The sequence below is a fragment of the Seriola dumerili genome, unplaced genomic scaffold (assembly GCF_002260705.1).
Source record: "Seriola dumerili isolate Sdu_G_001 unplaced genomic scaffold, Sdu_1.0 BDQW01000025.1, whole genome shotgun sequence".
Classification (NCBI taxonomy): domain Eukaryota; kingdom Metazoa; phylum Chordata; class Actinopteri; order Carangiformes; family Carangidae; genus Seriola; species Seriola dumerili.
The window spans coordinates 9,173,633-9,199,801 of NW_019174280.1; the positions used below are offsets into that span (position 1 = coordinate 9,173,633).

Genomic DNA, 26,169 nt, shown 5'->3' on the forward strand with positions numbered 1-26,169 from the left:
CTGTATTCCAACTGTTCCAAAAGGGCTTTCTGAACACTGTGAGAAGTTAGGGCTTGAAAGAAAATGAAAAGAAAATGAAAGAGAGCGAGAGAAAGGCAAATCCCATCCCTCCCTCCATACCCTGATTAATTAGTTCCAAGTTATCCATGAAAGTAATACACTGATAAGGCCAGGAACAAACAGAAGCCAATTACTAGGTTTTCCCTGTGAGCGCAGAGCTCCTGAACACCAGCAGCACTGATGGAAAACATTTAAGGCTGGGTCTTGTGGGCTGATTGGACAGGTGTTGGGAGGGTGTTTGCAACCGCTCTCTTTGCCTGGCAGCACACAGCATGTCTTTTCATTACTGAGCCAAGTACACACCCTTACCAAGCTGTTTTCATCGGTGATGGGAGATGAGACCTCGCATAAAAAAGCCATCTACAACAACAGCTGTGATTGAAGGAAACCTTGGGACCTGAGCTGTGCCTCAAGGACCACAAAAAGACCCAGCAACACATAAAACAACACTCTCTCTCTCACACACACACACACCTACACAAACACCCTCAGGCTCGTCTAATATTTCCAAGTCTCTCTAATATCTTGTAGTGTTAGTGTGCTTCTTGGTGTTTTGTACTGCTGTGATCCTGCTGCTGCTGCAACATCATCAATACATTGATTCTGCTGCCACTGTGCTTCACAGGCACCCTTTGACCCAGGATAAGAGTTTTTCTACAATGACCTGAACAGCTGGATTTCTTTGCCCACAGCATAATTAAGAATTGATTTGCCACACTGGTGTGCTAATGCATCATGCTGAAAACCACAGAGGTGGTAGATCTCTACAGATCTTCATTTGTGTTTTTTTTTTTTTTTTTTTTTTTTAAGTCATAACTCCTATGTCTACGCTGTCTGACCGTGTGTTTACTTTCATTTGAAAAATGCCTCCAGCTATGTTAATGTCCATTACGACGTCCAAACGAGAGTCTCACACAACACAGCTGGATTGTCCGCCTACCAAACACGGCATGACCTGACATTTCTTAAAGAGTACATCCATTTTCTTCCCCCTCCTCATCATCATTATTCATTCTTGTAAAACATAATAATCAAACCCAATCACCCACCCTGCAATCAGCCTCTTTTACTCATTTAAAAGCACCTTCTTTTTTCCTCCTGCAGTGTAGGTGTGTATCTTCCCTGGACCACTCTCTCACGCGTCCTCAATGGCCCTTTTCCCCGATCCTAGGGGGGAAAGGAAGGATGTCGCCAAGCATGATTGATTTGTCACTGGAGCTGAGCCTTGTAAACTCGGCCCTGCCCTGGGGATGTCAACAAAGCCTTCACGCAGACCGGCTCTTCATTGGATGGGGCTGTCATCGGGAGATAATTGACTGTCAATTAGAGACAGAGACAACAATGTGAGAGTCAGCAGGACAGCAGTAAATCACTACCTGTCTGTCAGGAGGCCTCGGCTGCCCCGGTCTCGTCTTCATTTCCTTCGCTCTTTGTCTTTATTTATCTCGTATACACAGTTCACTCGAAAGTATCCTGATCTTTCGCTTTCTCACATATTGTTTCATGTCGCTCTCACTGTTGGTATTTACGGCATGTACGGCTCGGTTGTGTTCCGTCTCGCGACCTTTTCGAGGAGTGAGTGATCGCTCCATTCACCCGGGTCAAGACAACTGACTGAGTGGTCCCTGTTTTAAAGGTGATCATTGCCACTCACGTGTTGCTTTGTGTAAAGGCCAAACAGTCCCGGTAACATTCCCCAGATTACACGCGTTGACTCGTGTAGGTAGCTTTTATCTCGTCATTGTGAGATCTGAGTGCGTTCCTGGCACTGAAGCGGCATTTATCCTGGTAAGCTCTATTGAGTTGCTGGCTTTTGTCTGTGCTTACAAGTACAAACACAATGCAGTGACGCAGTCGATAAGTTTAAGAGCTATATAAATAAAGCAGGTTCAGCTGTGACAAACCACTCACCAACCTGCAGCGCACAGTGTGTCTCCCGGAAGTTAAGATGAACTAAAAATGAAGTTTGCTGTTGCACACAAGGTGGCAAATTCAGCAAATATGTGAGTGCGTTTTTTATATATTTTTTTATTTTTAGAATTGCTGCTGATCAAAGAGATGGAAGCAATTAGCCAGGCTCACAACCACACTGATTCCAGCTGAAAAAATTGAGAGCGTTAAGTGCATCCTCCTGCAAACAATCTCTTGATTCCTGAGTCATAAGCCGGGAGAAGGACAAGTGAACCTCCATGTTCGTAAAAGAGAGAAATCTCAGATCTGAAACTAATCCCGAGAAACTCAGTGTGCTGGTTTGTCAGCTGAGGCTGAGATAATAGAGTTGGCCAACACTACAGGGAAACTCATGTTTGAAAGAAGGAACTACGACTGGAGTGCAGAGGAGGAGAAGTTGTGAGTGGTGGCTACAGGGATGCTCCAACAGGGCCAGCGTGTATTGTTAAAGATAATGACAGCAGCAAATATGAGTGGGTGGCTGGTGCATTATTCAAACTGTTCCTGTCTCCATTTTCATGTTGCCTATAGCTGCACGCTGCTGTAGGCCTCATCTAGTCTGCAGAGAGAAACCGTAATAAAACTCCCGCCGAGATGCTGTTAACTCAATCAAGCATGAGCACACTGAAGACAAGGAGGTCCAGATGTCATTCGTCTGAAATGCTGTAATCTTTTAGGAATCGTTAATGTGGCAGTTGCCTGGCTGGAGCTATATGGAAGTGGACAGATTTATCACTTGAGAGCTTTGCATGTCATCATTCTTACCATTTAGTGACATTTTATGAGTAACTTATTATAGAGATGAGAATACCTAGCACCACCTCTTATGTAATTGGCTCCCACACCACAGTGGCATTTAATGACTACATATATGTGCAGATGTGCGAAAGTCATCCAAGAAAAGAAAAGGGAACAAAATAATTGACTTGTCATCTTTCAGTTGGGAGTCATATTCTTGCAACCTTGACATTCGAAAGTCAGTTTTGCCTTGTAGACATTCCAGTGCTCTCAATTAACACGTGTATATTGGCACTATACAGCCATAAAAGCAATGGATGCCCATATTTCCCCTGCAGAGTATCACTGCTTGAGGCAAATTGCTGGTTTTGATTAGCAGCAGCTCTGCCATACCTCTGCCAGTGGGAAAGGCCTAAGCCCCTTTAACTGCTGTGGTGATTCCTTTTTAATGTTTCAGTTAATGAAAAAGCATTTTAATCTGACTTGTGACACGTGTTGAGTCCGCTGCGTCTGTCACCCATGCTGGCATGAAAAGCATTAATTTTGTCGACCACAGGATGAGTCTAAATTCTGTCCTTTTTATCGCCAATGTGGAAGAAAAATGGGAGCTTTGAAGGCAGTTCCTCTGGAAAAGGCATCTGTCACCAGACACCCACAGCACTACTCTGAGCAGGTCCATTTCATTACATTTCATGCACACCCTGCTCTTCTTTGTCCTGGGGACGAAAGCTTTCAAATTTCATAGACAGTCGTGACTCTGCTTGGAGCGCAAATGTTTATTAGAGAGACACACACACACACACACACACACACAGACACAAAAGCCAGTATGGAGGAAAAAAAAGAGATTAGTTTTTACTTCTGCTAAAACATGAACTGATGTGCTTTTGCCTCAGGCAACAGATTTGTTTGGCTGTGTGTTTTTTCTTGGTGGTGTGTGTGAACATCAGTGTCAGAATGTTAATCAGTTGTATTTGAGACATGGATTATTTAACAATGTTTAGGCCTGTACTCATGTCTTGTAGCATATTTAGACTTATTGACGATAACACTCTCCTGCCTGTACAGAAAAAAAATAGGTTACAGTAAACAGCTGCTTTGCTTAGCTTAGCACTTGACACTAGGGGACTACTGGCTCTATCCGAATGTAACAAAATCCTCAACATGTTATAGTGTGTTTGTTTAGTCTGTACAAAGCAGAAGTGGAGCCTTTAAAACACGTGATAATATATTTAAGTGTTAATTTGTAGAGCTTTAAAGGTGCTAATAACACAGAACTGAGCTGCTACCCCTCTTTTTCCAGTGTTTTTGCTAAGCTAAGCTAAGCTAACTGGCAGCTGGCAGTAGCTTCATATTTACCATACACATGTGAGAGTGGTACCAATCTTCTCATCTTAGTCAAAATGTCAAACTCTTCCTTTAAAATAAAACTAAGGCTAAACACACGGTGAATAGAATAACTTGTAACATGATTCCGCACCGATAACTGCTTTGTTGGCTTTTTTACTTTCTATTATCTTCCATAAGAAGATATGTTCCACTCAACTGCCCAGCTGCTTCCGCTGACCCACGATGAACAGGTACACATACATAGATTCATCTGTACAATCTCATGTTTCCCCGTCGCTGACTCCGCTTTCCCCTGCTTGCTTTTGAGTTGATAAATAAATCTTTACAGAGGTATCTGCCTCTTTCCGGAGGGCTTGAAAATCCATAAAATTACTTCCATCTCGCCCCCTTTCTTCCCCTTGCTTACAGACAAACCAACAAGTGCAGAAGCAAGATAAAAGCCGCAAGTTGTATGAAAACATGAAATCCCTCGCTTTCACTGCATTTGAAAGGGCTTTCCTGGAAACGCACCGCCTACACTCTTGGAGAGGTGTACAGAGTCATGGATGGAACTGCAGCAGCAGAACAGGTTTAGGCTGTACTTTTATTTATTAAAAAAAGAAAAGAAAAGAGCATTATTTCTCTATAATGGAGGTTCTTAATGAGACCTGCATCATTTGCTGGCTCCTCAACGGCAATAACAGACTGCATAAAGAACCTGCTGCTGAAAGGTAAACAATGATCCTGATGCTTTGCTGAGAAACAGACTGTAAACATGTGCAAATAATTGTACAATTTAACTCAAGTACTCTTTCATCCATCTCCTCTTGACTCAAACTGCCACAAGTAAATTACTGTGCATGATGTAATAGAAAGGTCCAATCTCAATGAACTGGCTTCCAGATAATTTATTCTCTTCAAACTTAGAGGTGTAAAAACTACCAGCAAAACCCACATTTGTACAATATTCACTTAACTGCTGCCAAACAAAATAGTGAGGATTTTGATGTGCGTCTCTTCGTCTGTATGTGCCTGTAGTTATTTCCTGCTGTATCTCATTAACAACAGACAAATACACCAGTCTTCTCATCACTGTTATTCAGCAGGGACACAATTTTCTTCTCTTCATTGAGGTTTCCTCATTGAAAGAGATAGGTAAAGACAAATATACCCACAAAGAATATCCTGTCCATATGCTGAGACTGGATAGGGAGGAATAGGAAAAGCTCTATAGTAGCATTCAGTTAGTAGATGGGAATAAGTTTCTACCAAAGGGTTTTTTCATGACAAGAATGCTTTTGTGATCAATAGCTGTTGCCTAAGGGACTGCTATGGAAGTGAGGCTGACACCAGCCTGGGGCCTGGCTACTCCTGTCATCCATCCAAGATGAGAACATTTAGATGATGTAACATCTGCATGCCTTTTTTTCTCCTCTCAATAGAAAAGACAGTGCACATTTTTCTAAGGTCATTTTTTTCAAATAGTCATTGCATTACAAATTCACAAGGAATGATCAAAACCAGCACTAGTTCATTGTGCTATTTTTATGAAGTGCGTGAGTCACATAAGCCAAATGAGCTTCTTTGTCTGAGGTTGAAATCTGTCCAAAAACCTTTGTAATGCCCCGGGCAATTCCATTCAAAACCTGCGAATAGCATATCTTTTCTAGTTTGTTTATTTATTTATTTATTTATTCACCTATTTTACCAAATCAATGAAAAAACTGAGGCATCACCAGAAACCACCCCAAATCCAATAGGTTATCCAAGTATGGATATTTAAAAAATGATTTGCATTGTTTCCTATGTTACAGCTGTAAGGAAATATCACAGGGAATGACCTCTGTGGGAGGAGGCTACTCGCTTGCTTTTCATTTTCCATTTTCCTCAGCTTTCTCGCTGGTATGAAATCCCCATAGGATGGTTTGAAAACACTTTATCTCTGCAAACAAACCTCCAAAACATTAAAGGGGAGTTTGAAACCTTTGGGTCACTATGTATTACACCCCCCAATCTTCCATTTGGCTGGTTGGTATAACAACATACAAGTTCTATAACATTTCCAATCAAATTCCGTCCCTTTTCATTTATGTCTTTTCCCTCTGGTTTCAAAAGGCTGTCATCTCCACCACTGCAGGAAAAAAAATGTATTGAATGTTTACTGCAGTGAAAACATTGGTCGCTAAGAAAAGAATCTGACTGAGAAACCCATCAGTGAGGGACATGTGCCGTGCAAGCTGTAATTAAAACACAAATTGTACCACAGTTCGCAGGCCTTTCCACAAATCTTTTTGCCCAATCCACCTGTGAATAATGTAAGTGGAAGCTGTAACTCCACTGACTTGCTGTTTTTCCAGTGTGTGGGCAAGTGTGAGAGCTCATAAAGTGGAGGTTTCCAGGGTATTGCACCATCCTTGAGTGAAATACAATAACCAGTCCCCAGAACTGCACTTGCAAGAAAAAGGCTGCGGTCTAGTGTTATGGCTTATGGCAAATACAGCCAAGTTCATTTTCTCTCCCACGATAATGTTTGGCATGATCCACTAATGCAAAAAGAAATGGTTGTTGAAATGATAAGAACTGACTCATCGACTGATGAGAGTAACTGGGGGACACCCAGCACTGCTTTTCTGAGTCAAATCGAAAAAATCAATTCTGTAACGTTTGAAAGCTTGTGATTTATCTATTTGTAACTTGATAATAACAGGCCCTTTTCCTGAAGAACATAAAACGTCACACATTATTTTTAAAGGGAGCATATGAAATCCCTATTGCACAAATCAGACAACACCAGAGGACGAGCAAAATATTTTCCTGCTCACTGTCTTGTTTGCTCAGGCAAACACACAGAACGCTGGAAAACACAACAGTCTTCTTTTGATCTACAGTGCTTATTAATTCAATCTGCCTGTGTCTGGTGTTGGGCATCGCTTGTTTAGCATATGCTGGTGAAAAGGAAAAGTGGAGCATGCTCATTGATTTGTCTTATATAGATGAGCTTTTTTCACCCCTGATGACTAGGCGAGCATCAACATTGTCTATTGTGGTGCAGTGTGTGCACTAACAAAGATATCAGCTTGTGACTCACTTTTTACTCACGCCTGTAATGAGAGCTCTTCCCCTGCTGCTGCAGTCGCACCCACTGCTGTTGCATGTGCACCAGCATAAAACCAGCGATGTTAGACTGACAGTACCTCAGAAACAGCTCTGACACAGTGGGATTCATGTTCATGTAGTGTTTTAGTTCCTTCATGGGATGGTTTTGTGAGGATCAAGTCTTCACTGGTGTAGATCAATCAGGGTATTGCACCCCAATTGTGACGAGGTACGTGGAAAGCCCTCAGCTAACTACTCACATGTTTGTGTTAAGAATGAAAATAAAACAGCAAGAAGCAATAGCCTCTAAAGTGCCTTACCAGTCAGCTGTGACACCACTTATTGCAAATCAAGGGTCCATGATAATTACAAGCAAGCAGGGAAGTTGAATAGATAGTTAAACCATTCATTACTTTTAGCAATGAATGAATAGTCAAAATGGTTAAAGTTGCTAATGAATAACCAGTTGAAATAGTTAGCTAAAAGTACTCAATAAACAGTTTTGAAGTAGTTATCAAAATTAATCATAGTTAAAAGTAATGACGCACTTGAAATAGTTAGCTAAGTAAAATAAAACTAAAAGTATGTGTAGGTAAACAGTTTAAATAAATACCTAAATTTACTTAACACTTAGCCAATAGTTAGCTAAAAGCAAGGGGTAAACAGTTTGAAATAATTAACAACACTTGGAACAAACATTTAAAATTGTTAGTTAAAAGTATTCAGTAAACAGTTTACATAAGCAACAGTTGAAATAGCTAAAAGTCATGAATGAGCAGTTGATAATGTTAGTTAAAAATAAAGAAAAAAACAGTTGAAATAGTTTATTCACAACAGTATATTTGGATGGTGTTGATGAGGGGACACTTGAGCTCATTTACTTACAGAGAACTCACAGGTACGTCCAGTGCTAATACTTGGTGGGTGTGCCTAATGCTTGGTATCGGCCAATCACAGGTTCCCGGGCTTTCGAGAAAGCTGCCATACCATTGTTTGCCATGGATGCCAGTTTGGTAGAAAGGGTGGCTAATATGCCATGCTAGCCGTACGTGCAATGCTAAAGGGAAATACACAGGAAATAAACTGAATGACAGAACTGTAACAGATGAACACATACCAGATTCCCCAACTACCTCCTCCACCTCTATTCCAGTTTGTGACCCAGTACGTACATAAACTTCGGACCTACACCCACCCTGCTCTCTCGGGATGTTTACATAAACATGATTTGATTGGCTGGCACCTGCGCTGGAGCATTTGCATAAATGTGATTTGATTGACTAGCGTCTGTGCTGGAACATTTGATTTGATTGGATGGTCCTTGCTCCGCTTCGAGGAAACTTTTAACTTTTCTCAACTTCTACCACAAGCAATGCAAGCAAAATGAAGCAACAGAACCACAAAGCAGTTCAGCGACACATGACATCACCCCATTCAAAATGAATGAGAAGTGTGTTGTCGAAACCTCCAACGTGAACGTGTGAGCACCATGCCAGAGCTGTGGGCGTACATCGGACGAAAAAAAAGCTTGGAAACCACAGTTGTAGTTATAAAACTACATACCTGACAATCACAACACGGTAAAACATAATCGCTGCTGTTGGACTGCAGGAATATGACTATCACTATAATACAAAGGCACAGTGCGAAATGTGTTTTTCCATTGTTCAGTGTGTGAAATGTTGAGTGGAGTGCAGCTCTGCATTTATGTTCAATAATCATGATGGTGACACCACAAAGAAAAGTGTACTTTCCTGCACGCAGCTATGGGAACACTGCAACTACAAACGTCAGAGCTGCTCCTCCGTCTGTCTCTGGCAAAACCACCTACACTCCATGACTCAGTCTGTGTTTGCTTTTGTTTTAAGGACAACTCGAGCATCTCAATTACTCAGCCAGTTCTCTCGGGTTGCGGAGGATCTTTTGGATATGAATCTGACTATAGAGCTTCATGTTATACACACCACAGAGAAAAACAATTTTTGCTTTTAAGGAAGGCCATCCTTCCTTTCTGATTTATTTGTCATTACATTTGAACATGTTTTTATTTGCACTATGTACATGTTGCCTTGACACAAGATAGGAAAAAAATCCCAAAACATAAATGTAATTAAAAAATGTAATCTTCTTTAATTCGGCTTAAGAGCATGACACAAAGAGAGCACTATCACCCTGGCATTGAGGAATGCATTCAGCAAATGTCTTTGTCACGTGGATGTGTACATCAGCTCATCACAATGAGAAGGAAAGAACAACTGCATTGAAACCCACATACTTTTGTAACACACTGCACAATACCAGGTTGCCAAAAAAGCCAGATAAAAACACATCATTTTAATGACACGCTACATAACACAAAGCATGTTCATCATTTTCAGCAATAAAACTTTCTCCAAGAGATGAAAGCAAACATTTCAGTATAGTTACAGTGATGGTCATGATGTGTGCATACACTGATGTGGGATCAGTAGCTCATGAGTTACCACTGGGACATGTGTTCAGAAGGGGTCAGAGGTCATAAGGCAAAACTTATAAAGTGTAATAACCAGGTCTTCAGATGACCAGAAACTCAATGAGGTGAATATAGGGCCCCATACAAACAGCTAGAAATCAATCGGCATTCAGTTTATCATGGTCTTTATCTGACTGATGGTTTCTCGTTCAGGCAGCCACAAATAAAATTCAATCAAAAGTTTGAAGTCTTCGCTGCAGTTTCATATAAAGCAAAGCACACTGGAAACCTCCCCTCACGGAGAATACGGGCAGTATTCACTCTTCATTAGCACAACACAACTGTCTTCCATGTTTATTTTAAAATGTTCACAGAGCCGAGGATGTGTAAATGGATTGTTTACTTGCAGGGTTTGACAGCAACCAGTGACGCCAAAAGTGGCTTATTAGTGAAATTAATGTGGTTGTGCTATTTTAGGGCTATGCTCTAGAGAGTACACATTCCTTCAGAAAAAGCCATTACGGGGATCTAACTGTGCACCATAAATGTCAGGTATGACTAATGTAGGAACTGTGCAGGGAAAACTAAGTATATAATGTCACCTCTTGAGGCTTAACTGCTTGAACCCAGCATCTGCCTGCTTTATAATCTACAATATAGAAAATACGGACTAAAATCTCAGTAATTAATGAGCCCTTCATACAAAGAGGATCAGTGAATTTGTTTGTTGAGTGTCTTCTTTTTCGTCTTGAGTAAGAATTCTTGAAACAAACTGAAATGTCTCAATGCTTTATTACCACGGAGCGCTCTCTGCTTTAATAGCTGGATTGAGGGATGTGGGTTAAAGTATTGCAAAAAATATGAGCCCCTTCACAGCCTGATCAATTTTAATTTAAGCTTTTTTATGATCTGACAAAAACAAGCTCTAAATCCGATCAATCATGCGTAGCAGTACACCGCTGGCATAGCTAGAGTCATGCAAAGAATAATTGATCACAGCTACATTCAAAGCTGTCAGACTGCGACACTTTGTTTGTGTATGTGCAGTCTTGGAGGAGATGTAAGGCCCGACTTTTAATGACATCATCTATGTGGTTTATAACTTCCACATCCATTGTGAATGGCTGATGCTTCATTTCACATCGAGTTACCGGATGCAGCATTTTTTTTTTGTTGTTGTTTTTTTTTTTTTTTTTTTTTTTTTTTTTTTTTTTTTTTTTTTTGGGGGGGGGGGGACACTGGACGCCGTTTCCCCTGAATTTCTGACCATCTGGCTACCTCACATCTGTGCTTTACTTCAAAGGCTATAAATGAACATTCCTTAAAGTGAGATCAATCAAGGTGCCTTTAGACAGCAGGGAACATAAAAAGACAAACATAAAAACAAAGCACATTTGCATGAATGTAGGCAAACTATATCTGGCATAAACAGATTTTGTTAGACTTCAGGGCACGCCTTTAAAGGATGGACACCTTCTCCGAGGTAAAATACAGGCCTGAGGCTCCATTGAGATTCTTGTAATTCATGCCAGTGCATATTGTTCAGTATGAAAGAAAATAGCCTCTGTTCCTGACTATGTGATCTTTTTTTTTTTTTTTTTTTTTTTTTTTTTTTTCAACCTCTCAAGAGTTTAATTCTTTATTGATGGAAACTATTATCAATAGTTCTGTATTTTTTTCTAAAGTTTTTCCAGAAATGAAAGCCCTCATTTGTCATGATTTAAGAAACTGTGCACATAGTCATGTATTTTTTTTTATCTCCCACTGCGAGGCAGTCAGCCCAGGGACAAATGTAGCCTCGGTATTTGGAGTTGATGAGGGCAGATCGCGGTCTATTAAAGACAGTCCTGGTCGGCAGACTGAGATGACAGGTGACAGGACTCCATAGAGAGGCTCCAAATTTAACAGCAGCTCAAGCAACAATAACATGGAGTTGGTTTAAGAGTGATTTTGTGTTGATTTCTAACCATCCTCAACCTCGGCTCTTGAATAATTGCTTAGGAGTTATCACCTCAGTCCTATCACCACAAAGTTTCTGTAGGGGTCTTAGAAGTTAAAAACCAGCCAAAAGAGGATGAAGCCAACAGGGGTTTAAGTCAATGGGATTCAAACTGGGCTCCAACATGGAATACTTCCATTACTCAAACCCTCTCCCTGTCTCAACAGAAAAAAAACTTTGTCTATCCCCAAATCCCCCTTCTTCTCACCCTCAAGCTTGACCTCTCTCCAGTCACTGTGGCTAATCTTGGCTGACAGAGGGCCTGTAGGGAGAGAAGGCTGGAAAGAAAGGAAGGTGGAGGGAAGAAACTGTACATCCCCAAAAACTTTCCTCGAAGTCTGCAGGAGCAACGCCGTTCCCCAGAGGGGGTTGTTCTCTTCCTGGGTTCCCCGGAGGTGCGTGGAGGGAAGGTGCGGCTGCTATATGCGTCCTGGTTTAGAAAGGTAGGCAATGAGAGCAACCACCACCCCCACATACACACCAGTGCCTATAGTGATGGAGAGGGCAGCGAGGAACAAAGCCCGTCGGGACGCGATGTTGGCCAGTGGGAAGTCACCTTTGTTCACCGCCTTGGTGGTCTGGAAAAGAGAAAATGTAAGACAATAGGAAAGTCAGATGCAGTTTGGAGGCACCTAAAGTGAAAGAGTGACCCATTTTTCAAAAGAAGCATAATTAGAGAAGCTGTTTGTTATTTCTGTGGCAGTGTGGAGGAAAGAAAAAAGAAGGGGATTGGAGTTGGAGGTTGGGCCCATTGACTGAGTGGCTCAGTGTAACCCAGGAGAGCTCATCATGCATGGCAGGACTGAGAAATGGCAATTAGTGTGAAAATGTCAAGGACTGGATGTTATGGTCATCTCAGCTGCTAGCACTGAAGGATAAACGACACAGGAGAAAAGCAAATTCATCATCATTTGTAATCAAATACAAAAAAAAAAAAACCCCCACAAAGATGTTGCATGGAGGATTTTAAAATTTATTTTTTTCCAGGCAACCACTCCATCGTAATGACCCAGTTACCATGTATTTAAGGTTATAGTGCATTTTTACAGCCCACTATAGGCGCATATAGATCCTCTCTGTGGTGTTGTGTTAACTGTTCAGCTTAAATAACAGCACTACCGAAGTGTGAGTCACTGACCACAGTGTAGAGCAAGTGAAATTTTTCTTTTTTAATCATGTGAGTCATGTCAGCTACAAAACTCATCTAAACAACCGTTGGATCGAATTCGTCAACAACATAATTAATTTGAACAGAAACGACAAAAGTCTGGTCCATATTCAACACTGTTGATGCAAAAGCCCCGAGAATGCCTCTTAATTATTGTGTAAACAATATCAGACTGGCGTTAATTAATTAGCCAGGTAACAGGTAACAACATGTGTGGAAGTGGTGCTAAAAGAGATCATTGCTTCTTATCCTTCCATACTACCTGCACAGCTGAAATCAATAATTAGCCTAAAATTGCAACAATGGATAGTGATAGTGGTTGGAAAGTGGTTTGTCTCGTCTATCCTGTGCTTTGTTGATATCTTTGAAGAGCTGTTGTGTTGGGCTTCCTCTAGCTATCTTATTATTTGAATGGACTTGCTTGCCAGGAGAAAAATGGAGGATAAAGAGAGGCCTATTTTGATTTGTTGTTTTCATGCACATCCCTGAATAGAGGTCACAGTTAGTGTTACAGTGGCATTGTTTGGAATCTGTATTGGCTTTTCCATTTTCCATTTCCATTATCTTCCCCTAAACTAACTTTTGTTTTTTGTTTTTTTTTATTCCAAATGTCGTCACATGTTAATCTATTGATTTATTTTTTCCTTCTTAATGAATTCAGTGGTCGATAGTTGAGCGTGTTGCTAAATCCCAGTCATGATTTGTTCCGCCTATAACACAATTCATCCGTCAGACTATTGTGCTGATTGTACGCCGGCACAGTTTGAAATGCAGTGGCTGCAGAGTGTGTGTGAAATGACCTTCCGTATTCTTTTGAATCTATTAATAATGGAGCTGATGTGTGTGAATGTGATAAAGCAGGGTCAGCCCCTCCAACTCTGAAACCATGGTCATCTCATAAAAACCTGTCCTATTCATTTTGCAAACGATCCCAGCTCCAAGCATACAAGGTGATGTTTCTTATTCATAACTGAGGTTAAGAGGTATTGAAACTGCTAGTTAGATGCAGTGTCCGCAGTGATGTGGGTTTTGTATCAGACAGTGGCACTGAATAAAAAACTACACACCATAGCAAGACTCTTTACAAATCCTTGTTTTGACCTTTATCATTGCTAACAAGTTCTGAGATTGAGGATAAACATGGCTGAAATTAGGTTTCTTTGCAGGATGGATAACCTCACTCATCACAGCAGAGTGAGAATCTCAGAAATCTGGGAGAACTGTGAACCTGAACCTTTGCAACTACTTATTGAGAGGAGCCGGCTGGTTCATGTGCCTGGCCCTGTGGCTCCATCCTTTTTAGGTGTGCTCTGTGTGGTGAACTGAAGGGAGAGCCTGAGATGAACATACACTGACATAAAAACACATTGCTGGAGCACATTGACGTTCCCTAGGAGGAGCTTGAGGATGTTACTGTGAGCCTGACCCAGATAAGCAGCATGTCAAACTATTAGCAGGTGAATCGTAATTAACTGAATGCTTTTGTGCCTCAGGAAAATAGTAATAACCAAACAGTAGTGTTAACAGTTTGTGAATCTTTTAGTATCAAGTTAAGTTAAAGGTCCCATATTTTATATGTTTCCAGTGTTTGCAGTTTTAAGTACCAAAAACTATCTCAATATAGTCAAACATCTCACACTTCTCTCTGGGCCCAAGAACAGGGCTTTTTGCTTTGGTCTCTGAGCCTCTCCTCTGATTGGCTGACTGTTTTCTGAGTGACACATGGCCAGGCCAACCACAGGTAACAAATGCAAATGGAAAATGGTCAGTCAGGGCTGAAATGAGCAACAACAACAAAAAGGTTGGATGGAGGGTCCAGGCATGGCTGGGTGTGGTGACTGTGTAGTTGTGACATCACAAAGTTACTGAAGTCCAGACATCTTGTTTTAAGGCAGTTTCTGAATACGGGATATGTGGATTTCTCTGTGGATTGATTGTTTTTGATACTTTCACAGTATTTATACAGCAACTAGACCTGCTTTATAATCAAAAGATTAATGGAAATCTCACTTTCTACAATATGGGACCTTTAAAAGTCCATAATTATTTAAATTTGAAAAAGTCATTAACAAATAGCTAACACACAGGCTCATTGTCAACCTTTTTCTCTTTTGAAGTTTGCATTGGATAGGGCTGCACCTGGTTTACTTCATATTATTTAGACAGATGTTTTTCATTTTTTTGAATATTTACTAGCATTTTCATCTTTGCATCTGCCCATTTGCACTGCAGCAAAACAGCAAAAGATCACTCCCTTAAACCCAAACTTAAACCCAGACTTGTTTCTCAGCAAGTCAGTTCATTAAGACAGATGCAAATTGCATAAGACACACAGTGTGAGATGTTAGGTAGGCCTGGCTTTTGCCTGTGACATTGGAATAATGAGACTGAGACACTACAAAATACTGCTAAGGAAAGCAATTGCAGAAAGGACAGATATGAGCTCATTAGTATGTGTCCTTTCTGTATTTGCTTTGGAAGCATCACTGCATAATGGGGACTTACTCGTGTCAAGCGGTTTGTTGTTTGAGATGCATGTTCTTGATTATGATGATTGAACTTTACCATCTAAGGTTTATCTTCAGGGTAAGGAGACTTTTTTCAGACAATTATTTAAACAAGATCAGGTTTGTAAAACTTTATTCTGTATTTTCTACAAAAAAATGCAGTGAGAAAAAGGAGTCATACTTGCTGTGAGAAACTGACTGGTTATTTGAATAATTGACTTTCAGGAGGCACAGACTCCAACAGCCAACTTTAAATCTCACAGCATTTTTAACCACAGTACCCTCATCCACTGAACAGCATATTAAACTAAGAAAAAAAACTCAACCTACCATCCATCTGTGATGGCTGTTGTTACAACTAAAAAACTAAGCATGGGGTCTTTTCGCTTTGCTCCAAGTGTTTGATTAGTGCCAAGAAGGTTTTAGACAACAGTTCTTTATAGTCCAAGACAAAGACAGCCAGTTGAGAGCCAGAGAGAAAGAATCTTTTGACAAACACCTCGAAAGATCAGGAAGCAAATCCAGATAAAGGACATATATTCAAGGCATGGCCTTTAGCTTCCATGTCAATATAGTAATTATTGAAACAAAAGCACTGTTATGGAGGCCTTATGGGAAATTAGATTTAAATTTGCTTTCAAAATGAGCACATTCCGCATTTGAGGATGTAGCACGCCCCCTCACCACGGTCTTTAGACAGAGAAAATCCTAAAAAAAAGAGTCATAATGTGACAGTGGACAGTTTAATTCTCTCCACCACTGCAAGAGTTGAAGGGCACATGCACTGTCATTTCATCTCTCCATTGAAAGCATTTGTAAGTGATTTATCAAATTTTTTTTCTCCACTTCACACAAATAATCAAATGAAAGCATGTTGTGGCTCTCCCTGAGGAACAAGTCGCTGAAAGACTAAATATGATAATGCTGTAATGTGGACAACACAGATGAAAATAACCGGGTGAAAGTGTGTGCGTTTGCTTGTGCTGTTTTGTCTGTGAGCTTCAGCTTTGTACAACGTACTGAACATGTCAATGTGAGGACTTTTCCTTGAATCCCCTTGAGAGAGAAATGGTTAGAAGCATTAAAGCTTTATCTCCACAACCTTGACAAAATGATTGAAATGTGGTGTCATAGAAAAAACAGATAACATCTCAGACTTAGCTGCATGGAGACACATATAGCGATGCGCTCTCGGAAGTCAATTCAGCATCCTTAACAGGTTTTTCTTCCAAACAAACAACACATAAAGCCCAAAATCTCTCTCTTTGTCTCCCCCTCTCTGTGTCAGTCTCTCGACCTCCCTCGCGCAGACACACGCATGCAAATACATAAACTGTTTCACAATAATTAGCTCATTCATTTTCACCCATTATGATGACTTGTATGCCATAAGATAACTTCAGGGGAGTCTTATTTGCATAATCGTGAAAGGAATCGCTGCTGCTTCTCAACTCTGCACTTCCCAGCGCAGATGTCTCAGAGCTGAGAGAAACATTTATCAGCATCTCCAAACAAAACACTCACCCTATTAGTGGCAATAATTCAAACTCAATTCCGCTTCCCAATCAAATGCTCAACGCTAATTTTCCCCAGATATTCATGGTATTCTAGTCATTATTGGTTGTCTGCTTGTGTGTGTGTGTGTGTGTGTGTGTCTGTGTGTGTGTGGGCGGTTCACGCTGAATCCTAAACTATGCAGCACTATTTAACATAAAGATGTTGCACAGTATTAAAGATGTAGTCTGTAGGCAAATAGGATACAAGCAATTTAAATCAGCACATGAATGCATGTCTGTGTGTGTGTGAGTCACTCAGCTCCTCTGCTTAAGAAGCCATGCAGCGGCTCTCTCCGTGTGACTGGGCCTGACCTTCCAGTGGGACAAAAACACTATTGATCTGCCGTCCACAGACTCTATTAAAGTTGCTAACCTGTTTGTTTGTAAATGTCCTCGGAGTAAGTGGTGAAGCTGATGTGCTATCATTTTTAACTTTTCTTCTTGGCTCATTCTGCTGCCCTTGTCAAATCCCATAATCCATCAGCTTATGCCGCTCCATGAAGGCAGAGGGCAGTAACCAACCTGAACTATATAGGTTGGTTGTCTCTACCCTCTGATAGTACTCCTCAGAGTAAGGTGTACTGGACCTGCATCGTCATGGTTACATTAATAAACAAGTGGTTAAGCTTGTGGATTGCTCAAAGTTTGGGTAGGTTTAGGCACAAAAACAACTTAGCTAGGTTTAGGAAAAGATCATGCCAGATCAATAAGCACACGGTTAAGGTTGTGGAACGGTCATGGATGAAAGAAACAATGAGGATTCAAATGGGAAACTAACAGTGGTCTCCTGAGTTCACATCATATTGATTATAATATAATTATAAGCAGCTGAGTAGGAAAGATTGTTCACATCAGGCTCTGAGTTGTAACTTTGAGCTATCATCACTGGTAGTTACATCTAAATAAAGTCCACTATTGACACTAAAATAATCAGTTCAGCTAATATCTTATGTAGGTCATTTATAGTGTGACTACATGGCTACTAGTTTCAATGTCAGTTTGAGTAACCATTGTCAGATAAATTGTAAAAGCAGTGGAATGAAGGCATATTCACCTTATCACCAAAAAAATGTTTTTGCATGTTTCTCTCCACTATAGTCAATGTGATGTGTTGCAATGTGCTGATGTCTGCAGGGCACTAAAAGGAACATTTGTGGATGCATCGCTGTTGATGATTGCCAACTGGAAGACAGACAAAAATTACTTTAGTTTCTGAATTTCCAGAACAGTACAATCAAGACTGGACAAAAAATATAATATGATGTGTGAATGCACTACCAGGTTTTTTTTTTTTTACAGAAACACAAAGTCTCTGAAACATAGCCATCTCCTGCTAGCAACATTAGCATTTTAGCTAAGGTGGCAACATTTAGTATAGTGTCGGCAAGAGTTTTATGTGGTAAGTTTCTGTTGACCAACACAAAACATGCAGCAGGAAGGAATTTCTTCAGATTTAGTTCAAACATTCACCTGGACTCAAGAATAAACTGATTACAATTTGGTGGTCAAAGGACATTTTATAAAAGGTCAAAGGTGACATCATAATGTTCTACAAAACACTTATTATTCAATGCTGTAATTCAGGAAGGGGAGATTGTGACCATATTTCCTGCAACTTGGCTGGTTGGTGGAGGCATATGACCGCAAGGCGCTAATTCTAGTTTTGCTGTGATGTCATTAACGGGAGATGTTCTATGTCGCTTTTTAGCAAAACTAGCTTAACTGGTGTTACTGTTTTTTCACCATTATGAAGGGATGTAGCTACTGCCTTAGTTATGTGGGATAATAAACTGAATTACAAACACATGAGATAAAAAATGATTGGTCACTTAAAAGCACAGAGGTAGGATGACATAGGTAAATTTAGCTTTAGCTAAGGCTAACTGTGATTACCTCACCTGGTAACTTTAGCTTAAAAGAGATTTCCTGCTAGTTCCTGCTATAATAAGGGAAAACAAGTGACAAACAGTCAGATTATGATATTACTTACATCTTGTCCATCTAGGTTGTTACTGTCTGTCAATACAGATCGATGCACATTTCCCTCGGTACCAACAGAGAGGCAGAGGAATAAGTTCACACGCATAATCAAATTTCAGCTTGTCTTCTGCTAAAAACGTACAATATCCTCGTGTTAACTCCCAAAGAATTAATTCATTTAGTGAGGGGGGGTGGGGTGGGGTGGGGGCTTCCTGAACAATTGAACGAAATGAAGACCAGTGAAGGGGTTTATTGAGCTATAAAATGAAGCGATCTCAGACTCCCACCGTATCTTTTCCTGACAGCTCCTCTGGACGGCACCTTCTAAAGGAGGGAGATTGGCAGAAAAGCCATCCATCCCTAAACACAGCCATCACTTCCCCATAATTACCCAGGAAGAATCAAATTAGCTCCTGACAAGATAATTCAGTGACTGCCTTCATCTGCCTCGGACTCCTCGTGCCCACGGATAAGACAGCTAAACGCTCGAGCTTTTGATAAGATTTTATAGTCAAAGGCGGAGCAATTTACTGAAACCTTGTCCGTCTCCAGTATGTGTGTGTATGACTGGATGTGTAAACCTGTGATTTTAAACATACACTGTATGTGTGTGTTAATGTGTGTGTGCCACTGATTGCCCTTTAACATATTTTGCCTTTTGAAGTTGATGGTGCACTTAAGAGTGCCAGAATTGATTAGCAGCAGGAAAAGTGGCGATCACTGTGCTCTTTGCTTGACTGACACACCATCATCGGAGTTGTTTCCTACAGAATTGAAAAGGGAAGGAAGTCCAGTTGGAATCAATTAGACAACCATTATGTGCAGTTTGCTGATGTTACTGGCTAAGAACATATTGGCAAAAGCTTCAGAATTAACAGCGTTCCCTTGTCAGCTTGACAGATCGTATTGGCTCATTCTCTTTGGAAATAACTGCTGTCTTTGAATAACGCATCGATTGCTGTTGTTAAAAAAAAACTCTTACCACTGTTTAAGGTGGGTGTTTAAGGTCAAGATTAAAAGTGGAGTGAGGACAGTCAACATGTATGAACCAACACATGATGTAACCTTTCAGATCACCAACACATCTTCACATCAAAGAACAACACTGTATCTCTGGCAAGACAATATTATATTCAAGTGTACTTGCGTTAGTACATGTATAATGTCGAGTGCCAAACTATTACCCGTAATAGACACACTGCTTTTAGTGTGTTTTCATGCATTTCTTATCTGAAATTCTACTTTCCAAATAACAGCTCAAACTGTTTAATGTGTCATCACCTTTAATACGTCGGCACACCTGTAATTGTGTTCATTCCCAGTCCCCTTAAAAACTCCACTAGTTCAAAGGCCCTCTCTCATCTTAGTATTTTAGACACCTCCGTTCTTGGAGTCTATGGATAGAGCCTTGGAGGTGATTTATATACTCTTCCTAAAGGCACCTTTCAGCCTGTTTACAGAGCATCGAGCAGCCATTACAGATTGGCCTTGAGTTATCGATGGGCGACTCAGTAAAAAGTGGCCTCGCGTCGGTGGAAAGCAAGTCAGCTGTCAGTCTTTTATTTTTTTCGTGTGATAGCCCTTAATCTCTGGGTGATGAGTCACGCACAGAGCTGGGTATGCGCCTGTGTGTTGTTGTGCTCGCATGTCTACGAATGCATAGAAATGTGTCTGTGAATGTGGGTTGATGCACCTGTTTTTATGTAAGACCTAGACAAAGAGATGTTGTATCATCCATGTGTGACACAAGCACAACTTTGGAGGTGGTTGCCTGACATGCACATGTTTTCTATATGTGTATGTATGTGTGTGTGCGTGTCCTCACCCCCTGTGAGAAGTAAAACGCTGCAATCCCCAGAGGCCAGAAACAGCAGAGCATGGAGAAGATGGCCAGGCCGAGGTGGTCTCGTGGAGGGACGACAATGAAGTTGTCCTCGCTCTCACTGTCGCTGGAGCAATCCGTCTGCACAGAGAATAGCAATTCAGGTCAAAACACACACACACACACACACACACACACACACAGGCAGACACGCACACATTTTGTGCCACTTTTGTTTGATCTGCACAAAAACTGAAGTGTAAAGGTGAGAAGTCGTGTTTTGTTTAGTTTTTTATTTATTTGGGTGGGGTGGGGGTGGGGGGGGGTTATGTGTGCAAGTGGCATCCTGGCACATGTCACGAGTCTGAATCTTCATATATATTGTCACAAAGACATTAGACTGGTATCAAGCTTCTCATCTAACGCTCGGCAAGAAAGTGAAGAGGCGTATTTTCCAAAATGGAGAACCATTAATTCACAGCAAACAAGTTAAAATTAATTGTAACTTCAGAAAAGACACTCATCCTACAAACATTACAGTTGACAGCTTTAGTCAAATCCCCCAATCCTTAACATGTCATTTACTCACAACACCCAACAACACCCCTCTGGGCCAATCATACACAACAAAAGGTGTAACAAGTCCGTGCATTGATTTCCTATAGTTTTTGTAAAGGTTTGATCATTGCTGAAGTAGCTCTGGAGACAGACAGGTGGATTGAGGCAGATTTTATTTGGAAAAATGAAAGAAGAAGTTTTGCCTTGTGCACTGCAGTCCGTGCACAGGTAGATGTGATTTTCAAGTCGACTGGGTGGGGAAAAGAATGTGCGTTCATTGAGAAAGAAAAAGGCATTTGTGTAATGGGAAACAAAACATAGACGAGTCGCCACATGCGGGGTCATTTGCTTCTACGTAATGTCACAGCTCGTATTCATGGTCTTTTTGCGATGGCCCATTAGTTTCTCATTAGTTTTGAGATATGCAGATCCCTACATTTTGGCATCTAAACAACAGATGGCATTAAAAAAAAGCTACGGTTGAAAGTACTCTTCATTTCAGATGTGAAATAGTTATGAATCAAACGCACCTCCTCCCTAAAGCTTTATGAAACTATTTCACGCTCCATGCAACATTCCTCACATGGAACTGCAACGCCTGCAGCAAAAGAGAATAGACACTCGTACATCTGCATACAGATTCTCAGTCCTGATCCACAGAAAGAAATATCAGTACGCTTCACAATATTAAAGTTGGTTTGTTATGGCCACTTTAACCTCTAACATACAGATACGCAAACACTCATTTGCAGTTGATCTTCCCCAACAACGAAGACAAGACTAGGATTAGAGATTTATTTTCCACCGTGTCTGTGATGAAAAGAAGTCGCAGATTGAGGCCACGGTTTCTATAAGAGCAATTAAGATGCATCCTTCACACATCATCCTGTTTGAGGGATGAGCCAGCATCAGCACGGAACATGAAAAATAAATGAAAAAAAAAAACAAAAATCAAGGTTAACAATATACTGTTTTGTCAAAAAAAAAAAAAAAAAAAAGAGTTCAATATTAAATTGAACATTTCAATCAGAGATGGGGGGTAAATCAGGCAAGTGATGTGGACACAGAGGAGGCCTTACTGAATTTACACAAAGATGGTAATCTGACGAAGGACATGCCCCTACCACCCTTGTGCTTTTCCTGATTTTTTAGCAATGGGACATCTTGTCAACATGTAATCCTTTATTTTAAAGTATTTTCAGTGGGTTTATAACTCTTAATCCCTGCATGGGTTCTTGGTTGTGGTGTGCCTAATGAATTTGGACTTTTATTTCAAATACCCTCAGAATACAGTGTTTAAGCTTTATCACACTCTGGTATTTCATTTTAAATATATATATATATATATATATGTCTTTTGATTTGTCGATATGTTGAGTCTTCCTGCTGAGCGGCAGCCCAGCCTGATGTACAGCGTGTTGGCCACGAGGCTGCATTGGAATAACACATGTTGTGTTAAATGGAATTGTTGTCTTTTCTGGCTGACTTCCACCAGGCTCATGACTCACTGCAAAATCCCAACGATAAAGGGCACGGAATTGTTTTTCTTTTTATAACTTTTATTACTTTTGGAGGCATTTTACACCTGTATTACACTGTGAACAATTGAGAGATCACAGGGAATGAAGGAGAGAGATGAGGAATGACCCAGGGGGACGCTCTATAGCTGATAGTCAGTGCTGCAACCTCAAGGCCACCAGGGTGTCCTGAGCTTGCTGAATTTATTTTATATTGCTACATTTAGGATAAACATTACTGGAAGAATTTACATTAGGTTCAGATTAATACAAAAGCATGTTTTTGTGCATGAGTGATTTAAATAAACAAGGGCACTATGGACCACTCTATTAAAACCTGCAATTTGTGTTATGTATGAGTGTTTTATTGCAATAAGAGAGAGTGCACTTCAGTGGTGTTTGCTTTGTAGTAAAAGTTAAATTACTCAAGCTAGGTAAGAGTGTTAGGAAAGCATTTGCTTTGAGAGGTGAAACAGTTTTCAATTAATTTTAATAACACACACCCCTTATAGCCGGTTTGAATGATTGATGATGAGGTTTAGTGAGTGGGTGGTTGAAATGTGTTGGGGCCCTGCCCACTAATGGTAGGGGAAGCACTGGATTGATTTTCTTCAAAAAATAGACCTATAGAAGGAAAAACAAGTGTATTAAACTCCAAAACCCAGAGAATACGCGAAACCTTTCCAACCTGCCTGTGCACTCAAAGACAATGCCACTCTGTGTCATCAAGCTATACTTATGAACCTGTTAAAAAGCTGTGAGCACAAGCTCCTGTTGAGAAGATCGATATGTTTTCATTTTCTTCATAATGCAGCTCTGAGGCAAAAAAGGTCATAACACATGAGCATAATGCAGCCTCCATTCTGCATAATGTCATTCTGCTGTCATGGCCTTAAGCAAGCGCTATAGTGCAATCTCTGCAGAGACAGCCCTGCTCTGCTCTGTGCCTTAGAGCTCACTGACAATATCTGCACAGCCTTCTGGCTGTTTGGAGAATGAAAACACACATCATCCAGGGATCCTAGCTGTTTGGTTTGGGTTAGGTAACCAGGCAAGAGAGAGAGAGAAGTTGGAGAGGCAGAGGAAGTCAGTCAGGCAATAGAACAATGAGGTCGGCTGGAGTCAGTACAGACCTGCAGACAGGTCAGCATGCACAGGAAGTAACATGCAGACCTGCCGGGCATGTACAGGAAGGTCATTAATCATAACGCTTTCAAATGGTTGCAGGAGATCCAGAGCAGATGAAAAGAGGCCACCAATCCCTCTGCAAGACTGCCCCATGCACCCATTATTATAATGGTGTGATCACACCATAATCTCTTACTTTTCCTCAAATCTGTGTCATCCAAATTCTAATCAAACTCTCAGGAACCTTTGCTCAAAAGTTACAGATCGCAAAACTACTGATAGGCCTTTGGATTTGCTGAGAGGCTGCATTTGGCTTAAAGGAAACAGAATTTTGTTTACCAATTTTCGACCTGACTTTTAATGAGCGTGTGTGTGTGTGTGTGTGTGTGTGTGTGTGTGTGTGTGTGTGTGTGTGTGTGTGTGTGTGTGTGAATGCGTGCACATTGTCATTCATTCACCACCTCCCCAGTACTAGAAAGTCCTAATGACTATGCATGTTGGCGCTGCTAGCTGCGCTCAGATATGTCTTGTGGGGCATAAATCCTGTCAGCATGAGGCAACAGGCTGACAGGTAACGAAGAGCTAATGGATGGTTTCACCACTCTGCCATGACAGCATAACCAAGAGGAGGGCTTGTGTAATTTATCTGTTGCCAAACTGCCTCCACAACATACAGGAAATGTGTCCCTGTCCACTTTCTTTTTTTTTTAACTCCCTGTTCTCCATTCTCCAAACCTGGACATTTGTCTAGGAGTCTTTTGTCCTGATTTTCTGTCAAGTAAATGTCTCATAGCATGTCTCCTGTGTGCATCAGGAATGCAGGTAATCATTTTAAGATGGGTGTTTGGGTGAACATCCATTTTAACACCCTATACTGTGTGCAAACCCTCCTACAGGCTGTCACATTATTTGATTTCTTTTTTATTTGTGATATGCAAACCTACTAAAGAGCACGTCTCCCGATTGATGATGATTCCTGTCCATAATTTACACATGGTAGGAAAATAAATGTAGAAAGGCACATGGTCTACATGTTGTGACTGCAAATAGACACAGTAATCTGGCCAGAGCAATGTACATTTATTACATTTCAACTGCATATTTTTGGCTACATTTTAGTAAAAGAACGCTCCTCCGTACCATCCATGTGTCTGTACTTACTTGTCTGACTTTCCTTTCCAAATGAAATAATAATAAAAACATGACTATACCTTCTCTACTTACTTTACCTCCTTGAGGACATAAAGAGAGCAATCACTCAGTCCCAGTTTCCTTCATATACCCTTCTTTGATGCTTTTGAATGCAGATTCATGGCATGAGAGCTGACTTTTTAAATTAGACGCCACAGGCCTCTATAGGGAAAATGTGAATGTATCATTTCCCATTGCCATGTTATAAAATACATCCAACATAACGAGTCCATAGACAGACAGTAACAGTAAAATCAAAGAAGAAAGAAAAACCTTTTATATTTCAGCAACGCAGCAGCTTGCTTGAATATATAAGAGGGAAACTCCATACCACAAACACATCACAAATGAAAACACACTGACCACCCTGAATCAAATTAAACCACCCACAGAAATTAACTTTGTCTTTCACAGCCATTTTATGAAGCAAAAGCCAGCGGTTGAGATTACGCAAGTTAATTGCTTTACTTTACGGCTGCACAAAGGTATAGAGGGAGGTCTGGATATAGAAACAAACTACTTCACAACCAAAGGGAATTCAATTACTTGGCTGAATGCATAAGCAAAGTTAATGAGCAAATGCCATTAAAGAGGCAATACTGCACCGAATGACATTTTCAGCACATTTACAGTGAAGAGGTATTCATGGGAAATCACAAAAACTGCGCATGATGTTATCTTGTGTTATCTAGTATCTGCAACAGTGTCCTATGTCCATGGGAAAACATGCCATTTGAAAAGGGAGCCAGCAGAAGTCATTAGGATCTGTGCGCGCTTAATGGTTCCCTGTCATTTAATTACGTTTCTACAAAAGACATCGCATGTTCGCTTTGCATAAGAGTCATCTGCAGGTCATCTGGTCTGTCACAAGGCGCGAGTCGCGTCCCCTGCATCCTAATGTAGCATCAGTGCAATATGCGCTTGGTCTCTATCCACACCAGATGGTCATATTAAGTTATGCCGGGGCAGGAGCTCGCGGCCCCAGATGTGACTACGGTGTAAGGGTTTGCAATTTATCAGGCAGTGTGACAGAGGGCTACCAAACATTGTGGCTGGGAAAAAAGAAATACAAACTTTACCGCACGGTTAATAAGACCCTTTGATTTACACAGTGCCCG

The 26,169-nt window shown here is 40.8% G+C and overlaps 1 protein-coding gene across 1 annotated transcript in view; it reads right to left on the reverse strand.

Annotated features, from left to right (window-relative positions):
• Nucleotides 1–11,253: 11,253 nt before the first annotated feature.
• LOC111240158 (synapse differentiation-inducing gene protein 1-like) overlaps nucleotides 11,254–26,169 on the reverse strand; it is a 35,318-nt gene continuing 20,402 nt past the window's right edge. Inside the window, exons 3-4 of the mRNA XM_022770144.1 lie at nucleotides 20,661–20,798; nucleotides 11,254–12,202 (exon numbers count right to left, since the gene is read on the reverse strand). Coding sequence (XP_022625865.1) covers nucleotides 12,044–12,202; nucleotides 20,661–20,798 — 297 coding nt within the window. The 3' untranslated portion in view covers nucleotides 11,254–12,043. The remainder of the gene's footprint in view (nucleotides 12,203–20,660; nucleotides 20,799–26,169) is intronic.